General features: G+C 55.0%; 1 protein-coding gene across 1 annotated transcript in view; it reads right to left on the bottom strand.

Annotated features, from left to right (window-relative positions):
* LOC137318230 (serine/threonine-protein kinase MRCK alpha-like) overlaps nt 1-13,723 on the bottom strand; it is a gene marked incomplete at its 3' end in the record, with an annotated part of 94,541 nt that overhangs the window by 20,255 nt on the left and 60,563 nt on the right. Inside the window, exons 6-8 of the mRNA XM_067981161.1 lie at nt 8,337-8,416; nt 4,577-4,743; nt 3,010-3,132 (exon numbers count right to left, since the gene is read on the bottom strand). Of these exons, the coding sequence (XP_067837262.1) occupies nt 3,010-3,132; nt 4,577-4,743; nt 8,337-8,416 (370 nt within the window). The remainder of the gene's footprint in view (nt 1-3,009; nt 3,133-4,576; nt 4,744-8,336; nt 8,417-13,723) is intronic.

The following is a 13,723-nucleotide window of genomic DNA, read 5'->3' on the forward strand; positions in this document are numbered from 1 at the left end:
TCTCCCTAAAAATATATGGCTGTTTATAGTACACTGATACTCCATGAGGTCCCCCTCTTTTTTTCCTGCTGTCCCCTAGCTATTTTCTCATTGAAATCGTCTCTCCATTGGCTGTAAAGGGCTTTGAGATGTTCTGAGATTGTGAAAGGCGCTATATAAATACAAGTCTATCTCAATTTGCTTTCTTTCCTTCTCCTCTACCCTTCTGTCCTCACTCAACCTCACATTAAATTTCAGCTCTCCCACCCATACTCATCAGCATCCCCCAACCTTGCAAATTCACAAAACCTTACCACCTCCGAAGTCTCGATGACTGACGAGGTTCTCTCTGGCTATGTCCTTATTTCCCTCACCATGCACATCCCTCTGCTAGTCTCCAACCCCTCTACCATCACCCTGTGCCCCTGGATACAAGTTTCCCAGTTACCTCTCCAGGACCCTCTCCAATTCCTAACCATCTCTGGCATTCCACCTATCACAACAATGCCACTTGCACAATCTGCTCAACAGGCCCTCCCTTGCCGTTATCCCCTTCAGATCCCTCATACATTCCATGCTTCTGTCTGGTATGACACCCACCTTCCGGTCCTCAAATCTAAGGGCTGCAGGATCAAATGCCCATTTGGCCTGGTCTTCCATTGTTAGATGTGGCTCAACCACCTGAAACAATATCGCTTCTCCCTTTCTATGGCCAATTGTCATTCCAGGATCGTGCCGGAAAGCAGGGGCAACACCAACCTCATTTTCCACTGTAGATCATGTCCTTCGATCGCCCTCCATCCTCAATTCTGATGTCAGGAGCCCAGGGATAACTTTGCCTTATAAACTGAGGCTATCCATTCAGCTGTTTCCTGTCACAAGCCCTCCTCAACTGCCACCGATCCGCTAACCCAGCTCTGATTCTTAATATGCTGCAGCTTCTCCCGTACCTCCAACCCAGCCCTCATCAGACAATCTTCTCCCCTCTTGTATACTGATGCCCTTCCAACCAGGATCGACTCAGCCCAATGCCCACTGGCGCCATCAACTGTTTCCTCGTGCTCTGCTCCTCCCTTTCAAAACTGAAATCACCGCCCTGCTTGAAAAGCAATTCTCAACCCTTACATCCTCCCCAGCTACCACCCCATCTCCAACCTGCTCCTTCCCCTCCAAGGTTCTGGAACGTGCTTTCAACACCCAACTCCATGACCATCTCTCCCTGTTTCAATCCATCTGGTTCACTTTCCAGGGACTTCTCCACAGTTTTCCACACAGTCAATTGTGCCACCCTCCTCCTCCATGGTCCATCTACATGTACTGCTTTCGCCTTTTCCCTTCCCCCTTGTCTCAATGCAGGAAGCATACCTCCTGCAATGGCTATTACTCCTGTGGCTGCAAGGTCACTTCTGGCATGCCCCAAGTTTCCATCTTTGACCTCTCCTACTTCTCATGTATATGCTGCCTCTATCTGTGATGAGAGGATATAGGTACGATAAGAGATTCTAAAAGTTAGGGGCAAAAAGACCCACGAACATGCCTCGTTTTTTTTAAAATTCCAGCTTTGGGAGAGGGGGTGCTGTGAAGAGCCCTTAGTATTTATTTTTCTGATTGTAGCTCCCAGGGTTTTCTCCTTCTCCACCCCCCCCCATCCCATCCGGCCACACTTACCTTCCTGGTTTCAGCAATGCTGCTACTTCCAGCCCCACTCCAACAGCCGTCAATTCTCTCCCCCCAACGCACTGAGCCTCTAAATCTCTTCTACCTCCCCGACAACCTCCAATACTGATTCAGTACCCCAGCTCCCCACTTTGTGTCTAACTCTGCTGTACCACCCCACTCCCTTCCTCGATCTCTATCCCGGATGTGCCTTCCCCGTCCAGCTTCACCCTAACCCTTCATTAACTTATCTATCCAGACTCTAACTCCACTCCATGTTCTCCCCTGCCCTGACCTCTAATCCTGCTTTACCTTTTCCTTTAATTCCACAGCCTCTAACCCTCCTCTACCATCATCCATACACCACCTTGTTCTACCTTCCATCTTTGGCCTCCATCCTCGCAGACGTATCTCTGCCTTTGTCCAATTAATACTTGCCCTTCAACCCTGCTTGACCTGAAGACGGCACTTGGTCTTGACTCCGAGTGTGCAATGCCACAGGTGATCGACTAGTAAGTAATAAAACAGGGGAATGGGGAAACTGGATTACAGTGAATAGCTCCAGTGTGGAGCTAGAACAGGCACTTTCTATCATTCCATGGAACAGATCAGGCTGAAGGCCTGCAACCGGACGCCCATTAAAGAAACTCCACAGTCACTAACCAGCAGGTGATTCTTTCTCCCACCCTCTAACCCTTTCCGTAAGGAAGCTGGTTACTACCCATACCAATAGAATTGAGATCAGGGGCTCATTTTATGAAGAACTGTTTAAGAACATAGGCTCCCAGCATTCTCCTGCAGCAGGATTGAACAGTACTGAAAGCGATCCTCAAGCAGGACACTGTTTGCCATTATGATCCGGGATACGAAAGCAGCATTAAATATTAAAACTGGGCTGACCTCTTACGACAGCAAGATCATGGGTCGGGGCGCATTTAGTGCACAGTTCCTTCTGGTGTTAGAAACTGTCTCTGCAGGAATACGAAGCAAGTTCACAATGGGCTTTAAATTTTAAAAAATCAAAATTCTAAAATCTTACAGCACAAGGCCGCCATTCAGCCCATTGTGCCTGTGCCGGCTCTTTGAAAGAGCTGTCCAATTAGTTCCACTCCCTTCAATTATTGTTCTTTTCAAGTACATATCCATTTCCATTTTGACAGCTACTATTGAATCTGCTTCCACCAACCTTTCAGGCATTGCATTCCAGATTGAAACAACTCGCTGCGTAGTGCAAAACGCATTAAAAAAAAATCTCAATTCTGACATATTATACAAAGCTTCTTCAGAACATTCAATTGGTTTAAACATCATCAACGTAATTTGACCAATGCAGAAAATTGGAGTAAATCCCAAACGTAAAACTGAATACGTTACCTAGTACTTGCTGTTTCAATTTTTCTACTTCTTCTTTCAAATTTTTAATTTCTAGTTCTCTGCTCGCAGTTACTGGACCATCCACAGTTGAATACTGAAGTGCCTGAACGGTCTGCGTAGACTCTATCAAATAAAGCCAAGTGAACCAGCGTCAGTGCTGTAGGAATTCTACGACTCTGCACCGTGGACAATGCAGAGATCAGATGACAAGACAAGATGCTCACACTAGTTTTTTTTTATTAAACTCCAACTGAATGGTCTGGGTAACCCGCGACTGTCTCATATAAAGTAAACACAGCAGCCTAGAAATGATGCTGTTCGACGCAGACAAAGGTGTGCAATTCTGCCCGCTGTATCGAGAAAGACAGCCAGGCATCGGAGAGGGTGCAGTGAAGGGCAACTAAACTTATAGCTGGGATTAGGCACCTGGGTTATAAAGAGGGGCTGAAGAAGCTGGGAATGTTTACACTGGACAAGAGAAGACTCAGGGTTAAAGTTATTCAAGTATTCAAGGTCCTATATATCACAGATGGGTTCTACATAACAGGGCATTGCCTCAGACTTTGAAGAGAGAGGGTAAAACGGTAGCTTACATTCAACTACTTTACACAGAGGGAATGGACTGTCAAAGAAGGCAGATGGTGTGATTGTATCTATAAATTCAAGAAAGTGAGATAAGTACCTGGAGAAAAATTTGATAGAGAGGTACCTGTGTATTATTCGAGAAAATGGATCCAGCTTTAATTCCTAGCCTGGGCTGTAGTTGGCCTCAATGCCACTGGGCTGGAGAGGAGAAGTATCTAGGGATCCTGCTCCTGCTATCCAATGATTCTTGCTGGAAAGTATACGTGGAACCACAGGTGACAACCAGGATCTGGCTCGGCTGTGATACTCTCTAACACTCACTTTCTGGGCTCACACTTGGAGTGGCCACCTGGGTGAGACACCAGAGAGCTGCCAGCACCTGCGGAACCGGATCCTCCATGGATTCAGAGCCTTCGCAGCAGTGGGGGGGGGGGGGAACGGGACACTTTGTGACTTTTCCTCCCTATTTTAACTGCTTGATCTTTGTCATCTGATTGAGTGTGACTTTGCTCTCTTATTGGGAGTTCTCTGAGGCCTTTCCCAACCAAATTATTCTATCCAGGCTAGAAACACAGGACATGTGCCAAAGATGAGTAATAGCTGCATCTTTGGCTGTCGTCTTTCTCCCGGAGCTAATACAATAATGGATTTATTGTATTAGCCCTTCACTGAAAAAGGTACCAAACCAAGAATTTAAGATAATCCATGAACAATTGCATCTCTACATTCCTACTGTTGAACAGAATAAATGATACTCCAGACAGTCCACTTGTCCAGGTGGGTGATAAAGTTGTAATGGGAAGCAGCTCATGTTATTCCGGAAGGATGAGATCAAGTGGGCTGAAGGACCTTCTTCAGACAAACCGATCTTATGAGCTTGTAAATTCAACAAGGTGGCTTAGCTTAATGATTTTTCAGGCAGCAGGAATGTGGTTTAATAATGTCCCCAAACCGGGCAGTCCCTTTGCAGCCAAACCCTCACCTTGAAGTTTCCTACTCAGTTCAAGTTTTTCTTGTTCTAAACGTCGTATCCTCCTCTCGTAAGCCTCCGTCGCTAAGCTGTCCTCTAATGTCCGCTGAACATTGATATCAACATCAGTTGAGGATGATCCAGCAGCATCTCTCAGACTGCTTCTGTCGGACAGAATACTGAGAAGGAAACCAAGGCATTAAAAAATAAACTCTGCACAAGCGGTAAAGAATTACTGGTGTGAAGCAAAACAAGATCTAAGCATTTAAGTATTAGTGCTGGAATTAGCACTGCAATAAAAAGCACAACTCCTCACAAAAATGCCCAGCCAAATGGATTTTACATCTGTGCCTTAAAAGTAACCAACACTTATAACCAGATCTGTGACAAACTAAGTAATTGGGAAAGTCTAGGAGCGGTATTTCCTATTGTATATATGCTTAAAAATAGTTTGAATTTTTTTTGAAGAAGCAACAAATTTCTCATAATATCATAGACCAACCATGTTGGGTCTCTGCTTCACGTTCACTCATGACTTCACCGACTAGGAGGAGCCCACTGCATTCTAGAGAGCAAATCCGCTGACTGCCAAGGGGAGGCCACAACTTTGGACCTGCCCGAGAGCTGCTCCAGAGTCACCCAACCCCAGTAAAACATACAGCCATAGGGGTATGTTACATCCTCAGCCGACTTTCCTGGGGTCATACTTTCTATTCAAAGTATGCTCCCCCTTTAAAAGAAAGTATTTAAAAAAGAAATAGACATTGGGGGACATGTTTTGAAGAAAAACTGTTCCTCTTTGGTGCTCCACTTTCAGTACACTTCAGATCAATGGCTCCTAGTCTGTAGATCGCAATTTATTGGCAGATTATGGGCAGATCAGAGTTGGTCCCATGTGGAGTCTGGCTTCAGGAGCTCTCGTCAGAGCGTAGCGAAGAACAAGTTTTGCAATACAAGAAGCTATGAAGGCTAGGCAGTCATCAATTACCAACAGAGAATCAAAATGCCACAATGGCAGATTTATTATGGGAAGGAAATGACAAACACCTTTGATTTCACTCCGAAGATGGAGAAAATATAGAAATGTTTTTCTTTTTTTCCAACTCTTAACAATTGTGCAAATACTGACATTACAGTGGGCAAAGTAACAAAGTTTGTTTCTACTTCATTGGGGATGTCCTGAGGGCATGAAAGGCTTATACAAATGCATGTTCTTTCTTTTGTTTTGCTACACAGATCTGCTCTTGAAGTTTATAGCACAATTTTAAGAACTGGAATTGGACTACAACTATGTAATTCTTTTACGGTGGATTAAAAACAGCAGCAAACCGGTGAAAATAGTGAAGACCCAGTTATCTATTGACAATGCTACCCTGAAGCTGAAGTAACCATAAATCATTTTCCATCAGCTACATTAGTAGATAATCATAAATTACAAAAGCAAAGAAGTAATAAAGAATTTACACAAAATATTGATTAGGCCACAGTTAGACTACTGTGTGCAGTTTTGGGCCCCATTTTAGAAAAGGCATTAAAGCAACAGGGAGCACACAGCATATATTCTCCAGGTATTGTCAGGGATAGAAAACTACAGTTATGAGGACAGAGTGGAGTATTTCTAATGGAGCACAGTGGACTAAGGAGGTGCAACAGATGTTTTTTTAAATTATACAGGATTTTGATAAAAGTGAATAGAGAAATATTATCTAATCTGGTTGAGGAGTCAGTGACAAGAGGGCATCAATTCAAAATTATTACTAAGAGAGTGAGGAGAGGGGTTAGGGGAAATGTCTTTACACAGAGCATTGTTGAAATATGGAATGCTTTGCTATAGGCAAATACAGGTATATGGAAAGAATGCAGGGCAGTGGGATTAGATTTGGATTGCTGTAGCATACAGCAGGTGCAGACACGAAAGGACGAATGACCTCCTCCCTCAATGTAAACTTCCATGGTTCTATCATGGTCAAAATAGTTCTTCCAGTTTGGTGTCCTTCAACAAACATACAAGGGCATCCGCTGGATCTGGAGAGGGTACTACACAGAGTTGGCATCTGATCCAACAGGCCACATTATGGCCCCAATTGTATGGAGATTAGAAAATCTGGAAGAAAGTGTACTGCGTGTACAGTATTCCTGCTGAATTCCTAAAAGCTGCTTGTGAAGAATGGGGGCCAAGTGGAAGTCTGCAATTGAACACTAAAGAAATCAAGGGATATGGGGATCGGGCGGGAAAGTGGAGTTGAGGTCGAAGATCAGCCATAATCCTTCCGAATGGCGGAGCAGGCTCGAGGGGCAGTATGGCCTACTCCTGCTCCTATTTCTTATACAAAGCTTTTGAAGAGCAGAGCCACGAACTACTGATTCACCTTGGAAGTACCCCTTCTGAGGCTGGTGGCTAGATTCTGTTTGACGCACACACCCCCTTGGTGTTTCAGAGTTTTGGTTTCTATCCACAAGGGGGATCCTAGTAAGACCAAAAGCTATCAATGAATCTCACCAATACAAGTAGCTCTTCAGATGTTTTTTGGGTTGTTAAGGCATATGTATCAAATGCTTTGCAGAGCCACAGAGTAATCAGAAAGGAAAAAGAATAGATTTCACTTTCATGAGGAATGTGTGGGATAGGTTGTTGACTTTGTACAAGATTGGGGAATGTCACAAGTTTCATCGATTCTCATAAGGCTTTTGTCCTAGTGCCCTCTTGAAGAAATTGGAAGCTATGGGAGTGCATGGCTAATTCTTGGATTTTATCTGGGATGTGCACCCCAGCTGCAAGATCTGTGTACGGGTAGATGTGGGACTCACTAAACCCATCTCTCTCCCAAAAGAGGAGTGAGGCAAGGTTGATTACTGCTACCCATCTCATTCAATGTCGTCAACATAAAGCAAAATACTGCAGATGCTGGAAATCTGGAACAAAATCAGAAACCACTAGAGACACTCAGCAGGTCAGGCAGCATCTCTTGAGAAAATATGAGTCAGGTATAAGGTTTCAGGTATAAAGGTATAAACCCTTCCTCACAGTGTTTGTTCTCAAAGAATTTGGGCACTCCTTTTCGCAGTACAAGAACACGGAGTGTCAGCCTGCTAATATCTCTCTTCCAGAAGGTGCCCAATGTCAGCATTAAACATTGCCAGATGATATCCAGCATGCCCAAATGCAAACCTTGCTGAATAAAACTGCTTCTACTCTTATCCCAACATTGTTCTTTATTCCCAAACTTATTCTGCACCAGTGCGAATTTCTCCATTTCTCTCACCGGTAATTTTTGTGGTCTCCCTGATTGAGACTGCCAATTTAATGGTAGAAGTGTACAACTGTAGGCAGTTTGCGCTGAGGGACACCATCAGATTGAGAATGCCCCAAATTTACTTTCTGTAGGGTCCAGAAGGAGGAGGTGACTTTCATCCCATTAGTTAGGACTGGATTTGCATCCAGATCCCAGAAATAAAGGAAGCAACAACCAATCCAGAACAGAAAGCCTTTTAATCAGGGAGAGTATAACAAATGAGGCTAGAATAGAGATGTGTCTAATAAGCGTAGAGCATTAGAAACAGAGCAACAGAGCTTTATCATGAGACATACTGATATGAGTAATCACTTGGTCCAAGTTATTTTCTTCAAGTTTGATACAGTCTTTATTTTTTTGCATGTACAATTTAAATAAGCCCCTCCGTCACTGTTTTACATTAGATGCTGAAGGTGCAGCTGGAAGTTTATAACCTGCACCTCCGCACAATATCACAGTAAAATACTCACTGCACTTACCAGTTAGTGGTGTACGTGAACCCTATGAAGGGAAGGTGGTGCCCAGAGAAAGCGGTGTGTGTAGGTGGAGGCATCGTCTCCTGAAATAGAACAAAAGGCAAGTTTAACTGACTTGTTTCGATGTCTTACACTTAGGATTGCCATTAGAAACAAGTTTAAGTAATGATGGCTTCCAGCTCCTTTCCTCACTGAAAATGTGTGCTGTTGCTTAATAAACTCTTCTCATTTGATAAGATTAGCTACTGATAGAGCAATCCTGCTGCAGCAAGTGCAGTGTGCGAAGGAAGGATTATGAGGGACAGTCTAAATCACCCTATGGAGGACAGTCTTCCCTTTCGTCTTCACTTGAAGATAATGGTTCTTCATTAATAAATCTCTCATCCCAACGTGCCTCACAGAAAGAATGACATCATGTAATGAATTACGTATTTTTGGGGTGCCATGACAGTTGTTATGTAGGCTGTAAGAACTGTGGTTTTCCCAATGTCCCTCTCTCCCAGTAAACAGGGAGCTCGGCTTTGCAAAACACATACACCCTCGGGTCCCTTCACCTCACCCACTTCTGCCTTGGCCCCATTCAAAACAGCCTAGCGTTAAATGCAAATGGCAGAATTCAGTGCTGAATTTGGAGTATGGAGAGCGTCGGAGAGGGGCGGAGAGCGTCGGAGAGGGGCGGAGAGGGGCGGAGAGGGGCGGAGAGCGTCGGAGAGGGGCGGAGAGCGTCGGAGAGGGGCGGAGAGCGTCGGAGAGGGGCGGAGAGGGGCGGAGAGGGGCGGAGAGGGGCGGAGAGCGTCGGAGAGCGTCGGAGAGGGGCGGAGAGCGTCGGAGAGGGGCGGAGAGCGTCGGAGAGGGGCGGAGAGGGGCGGAGAGGGGCGGAGAGCGTCGGAGAGGGGCGGAGAGGGGCGGAGAGGGGCGGAGAGGGGCGGAGAGGGGCGGAGAGCGTCGGAGAGGGGCGGAGAGCGTCGGAGAGGGGCGGAGAGCGTCGGAGAGGGGCGGAGAGCGTCGGAGAGGGGCGGAGAGGGGCGGAGAGGGGCGGAGAGGGGCGGAGAGGGGCGGAGAGGGGCGGAGAGCGTCGGAGAGGGGCGGAGAGGGGCGGAGAGGGGCGGAGAGGGGCGGAGAGGGGCGGAGAGCGTCGGAGAGGGGCGGAGAGCGTCGGAGAGGGGCGGAGAGGGGCGGAGAGGGGCGGAGAGCGTCGGAGAGGGTCGGAGAGGGGCGGAGAGCGTCGGAGAGGGGCGGAGAGCGTCGGAGAGGGGCGGAGAGCGTCGGAGAGGGGCGGAGAGCGTCGGAGAGGGGCGGAGAGCGTCGGAGAGGGGCGGAGAGGGGCGGAGAGGGGCGGAGAGGGGCGGAGAGCGTCGGAGAGGGGCGGAGAGGGGCGGAGAGCGTCGGAGAGGGGCGGAGAGCGTCGGAGAGGGGCGGAGAGCGTCGGAGAGGGGCGGAGAGCGTCGGAGAGGGGCGGAGAGCGTCGGAGAGGGGCGGAGAGCGTCGGAGAGGGGCGGAGAGCGTCGGAGAGGGGCGGAGAGGGGCGGAGAGGGGCGGAGAGGGGCGGAGAGGGGCGGAGAGCGTCGGAGAGGGGCGGAGAGCGTCGGAGAGGGGCGGAGAGCGTCGGAGAGGGGCGGAGAGGGGCGGAGAGGGGCGGAGAGCGTCGGAGAGGGGCGGAGAGGGGCGGAGAGGGGCGGAGAGGGGCGGAGAGGGGCGGAGAGCGTCGGAGAGGGGCGGAGAGCGTCGGAGAGGGGCGGAGAGCGTCGGAGAGGGTCGGAGAGGGGCGGAGAGGGGCGGAGAGGGGCGGAGAGGGGCGGAGAGCGTCGGAGAGGGGCGGAGAGCGTCGGAGAGGGGCGGAGAGCGTCGGAGAGGGGCGGAGAGGGGCGGAGAGGGGCGGAGAGGGGCGGAGAGGGGCGGAGAGCGTCGGAGAGCGTCGGAGAGGGGCGGAGAGCGTCGGAGAGGGGCGGAGAGGGGCGGAGAGGGGCGGAGAGGGGCGGAGAGGGGCGGAGAGGGGCGGAGAGCGTCGGAGAGGGGCGGAGAGGGGCGGAGAGGGGCGGAGAGGGGCGGAGAGCGTCGTAGAGGGGCGGAGAGCGTCGGAGAGGGGCGGAGAGGGGCGGAGAGCGTCGGAGAGGGGCGGAGAGGGGCGGAGAGGGGCGGAGAGCGTCGGAGAGGGGCGGAGAGGGGCGGAGAGCGTCGGAGAGGGGCGGAGAGCGTCGGAGAGGGGCGGAGAGCGTCGGAGAGGGGCGGAGAGCGTCGGAGAGGGGCGGAGAGCGTCGGAGAGGGGCGGAGAGGGGCGGAGAGGGGCGGAGAGCGTCGGAGAGGGGCGGAGAGGGGCGGAGAGCGTCGGAGAGGGGCGGAGAGCGTCGGAGAGGGGCGGAGAGCGTCGGAGAGGGGCGGAGAGCGTCGGAGAGGGGCGGAGAGCGTCGGAGAGGGGCGGAGAGCGTCGGAGAGGGGCGGAGAGCGTCGGAGAGGGGCGGAGAGCGTCGGAGAGGGGCGGAGAGGGGCGGAGAGGGGCGGAGAGGGGCGGAGAGCGTCGGAGAGGGGCGGAGAGCGTCGGAGAGGGGCGGAGAGGGGCGGAGAGGGGCGGAGAGGGGCGGAGAGGGGCGGAGAGCGTCGGAGAGGGGCGGAGAGCGTCGGAGAGGGGCGGAGAGCGTCGGAGAGGGGCGGAGAGGGGCGGAGAGGGGCGGAGAGGGGCGGAGAGCGTCGGAGAGGGGCGGAGAGCGTCGGAGAGGGGCGGAGAGGGGCGGAGAGGGGCGGAGAGCGTCGGAGAGGGGCGGAGAGCGTCGGAGAGGGGCGGAGAGCGTCGGAGAGGGGCGGAGAGGGGCGGAGAGGGGCGGAGAGCGTCGGAGAGGGGCGGAGAGGGGCGGAGAGCGTCGGAGAGGGGCGGAGAGCGTCGGAGAGGGGCGGAGAGCGTCGGAGAGGGGCGGAGAGCGTCGGAGAGGGGCGGAGAGCGTCGGAGAGGGGCGGAGAGCGTCGGAGAGGGGCGGAGAGCGTCGGAGAGGGGCGGAGAGCGTCGGAGAGGGGCGGAGAGGGGCGGAGAGGGGCGGAGAGGGGCGGAGAGGGGCGGAGAGCGTCGGAGAGGGGCGGAGAGCGTCGGAGAGGGGCGGAGAGCGTCGGAGAGGGGCGGAGAGGGGCGGAGAGGGGCGGAGAGCGTCGGAGAGGGGCGGAGAGGGGCGGAGAGGGGCGGAGAGCGTCGGAGAGGGGCGGAGAGCGTCGGAGAGGGGCGGAGAGCGTCGGAGAGGGGCGGAGAGCGTCGGAGAGGGGCGGAGAGCGGCGGAGAGGGGCGGAGAGGGGCGGAGAGCGTCGGAGAGGGGCGGAGAGCGTCGGAGAGGGGCGGAGAGCGTCGGAGAGGGGCGGAGAGGGGCGGAGAGGTGAGGGCGGAGAGGAGGCGGAGAGCGTCGGAGAGGGGCGGAGAGCGGTCGGAGAGGGGCGGAGAGCGTCGGAGAGGGAGGAGGGGCGGAGAGCGTCGGAGAGGGGCGGAGAGCGTCGGAGAGGGAGGCGTCGGAGAGGGGCGGAGAGCGTCGGAGAGGGGGCGGAGAGCGTCGGAGAGGGGCGGGAGAGCGTCGGAGAGGGGCGGAGAGGGGCGGAGAGCGTCGGAGAGGGGCGGAGAGCGTCGGAGAGGGGCGGAGAGCGTCGGAGAGGGGCGGAGAGCGTCGGAGAGGGGCGGAGAGCGTCGGAGAGGGCGGAGAGGGGCGGAGAGCGTCGGAGAGGGGCGGAGAGCGTCGGAGAGGGGCGGAGAGGGGCGGAGAGCGTCTGAGAGGGGCGGAGAGCGTCGGAGAGGGGCGGAGAGCGTCGGAGAGGGGCGGAGAGCGTCGGAGAGGGGCGGAGAGCGTCGAGGGGCGGAGAGCGTCGGAGAGGGGCGGAGAGCGTCGGAGAGGGGCGGAGAGCGTCGGAGAGGGGCGGAGAGCGTCGGAGAGGGGCGGAGAGCGTCGGAGAGGGGCGGAGAGCGTCGGAGAGGGGCGGAGAGCGTCGGAGAGGGGCGGAGAGCGTCGGAGAGGGGCGGAGAGCGTCGGAGAGGGGCGGAGAGGGGCGGAGAGGGGCGGAGAGCGTCGGAGAGGGGCGGAGAGGGGCGGAGAGCGTCGGAGAGGGGCGGAGAGCGTCGGAGAGGGGCGGAGAGCGTCGGAGAGGGGCGGAGAGCGTCGGAGAGGGGCGGAGAGCGTCGGAGAGGGGCGGAGAGCGTCGGAGAGGGGCGGAGAGGGGCGGAGAGCGTCGGAGAGGGGCGGAGAGCGTCGGAGAGGGGCGGAGAGCGTCGGAGAGGGGCGGAGAGCGGTCGGAGAGGGGCGGAGAGCGTCGGAGAGGGGCGGAGAGCGTCGGAGAGGGGCGGAGAGCGTCGGAGAGGGGCGGAGAGGGGCGGAGAGCGTCGGAGAGGGGCGGAGAGCGTCGGAGAGGGGCGGAGAGCGTCGGAGAGGGGCGGAGAGCGTCGGAGAGGGGCGGAGAGCGTCGGAGAGGGGCGGAGAGCGTCGGAGAGGGGCGGAGAGGGTCGGAGAGGGTCGGAGAGGGGCGGAGAGCGTCGGAGAGGGGCGGAGAGCGTCGGAGAGGGGCGGAGAGCGTCGGAGAGGGGCGGAGAGCGTCGGAGAGGGGCGGAGAGCGTCGGAGAGGGGCGGAGAGCGTCGGAGAGGGGCGGAGAGGGGCGGAGAGGGGCGGAGAGGGGCGGAGAGCGTCGGAGAGGGGCGGAGAGCGTCGGAGAGGGGCGGAGAGCGTCGGAGAGGGGCGGAGAGCGTCGGAGAGGGGCGGAGAGGGGCGGAGAGGGGCGGAGAGCGTCGGAGAGGGGCGGAGAGGGGCGGAGAGCGTCGGAGAGGGGCGGAGAGCGTCGGAGAGGGGCGGAGAGCGTCGGAGAGGGGCGGAGAGCGTCGGAGAGGGGCGGAGAGCGTCGGAGAGCGTCGGAGAGGGGCGGAGAGCGTCGGAGAGGGGCGGAGAGGGGCCGAGAGCGTCGGAGAGCGTCGGAGAGGGGCGGAGAGCGTCGGAGAGGGGCGGAGAGCGTCGGAGAGGGGCGGAGAGCGTCGGAGAGGGGCGGAGAGCGTCGGAGAGGGGCGGAGAGGGGCGGAGAGCGTCGGAGAGGGGCGGAGAGGGGCGGAGAGCGTCGGAGAGGGGCGGAGAGCGTCGGAGAGGGGCGGAGAGCGTCGGAGAGGGGCGGAGAGCGTCGGAGAGGGGCGGAGAGGGGCGGAGAGGGGCGGAGAGCGTCGGAGAGGGGCGGAGAGCGTCGGAGAGGGGCGGAGAGCGTCGGAGAGGGGCGGAGAGCGTCGGAGAGGGGCGGAGAGCGTCGGAGAGGGGCGGAGAGCGTCGGAGAGGGGCGGAGAGCGTCGGAGAGGGGCGGAGAGCGTCGGAGAGGGGCGGAGAGCGTCGGAGAGCGTCGTAGAGGGGCGGAGAGCGTCGGAGAGGGTCGGAGAGCGTCGGAGAGCGTCGGAGAG

Source organism: Heptranchias perlo, unplaced genomic scaffold (assembly GCF_035084215.1).
Source record: "Heptranchias perlo isolate sHepPer1 unplaced genomic scaffold, sHepPer1.hap1 HAP1_SCAFFOLD_668, whole genome shotgun sequence".
NCBI classification, from domain to species: Eukaryota; Metazoa; Chordata; class Chondrichthyes; order Hexanchiformes; family Hexanchidae; genus Heptranchias; species Heptranchias perlo.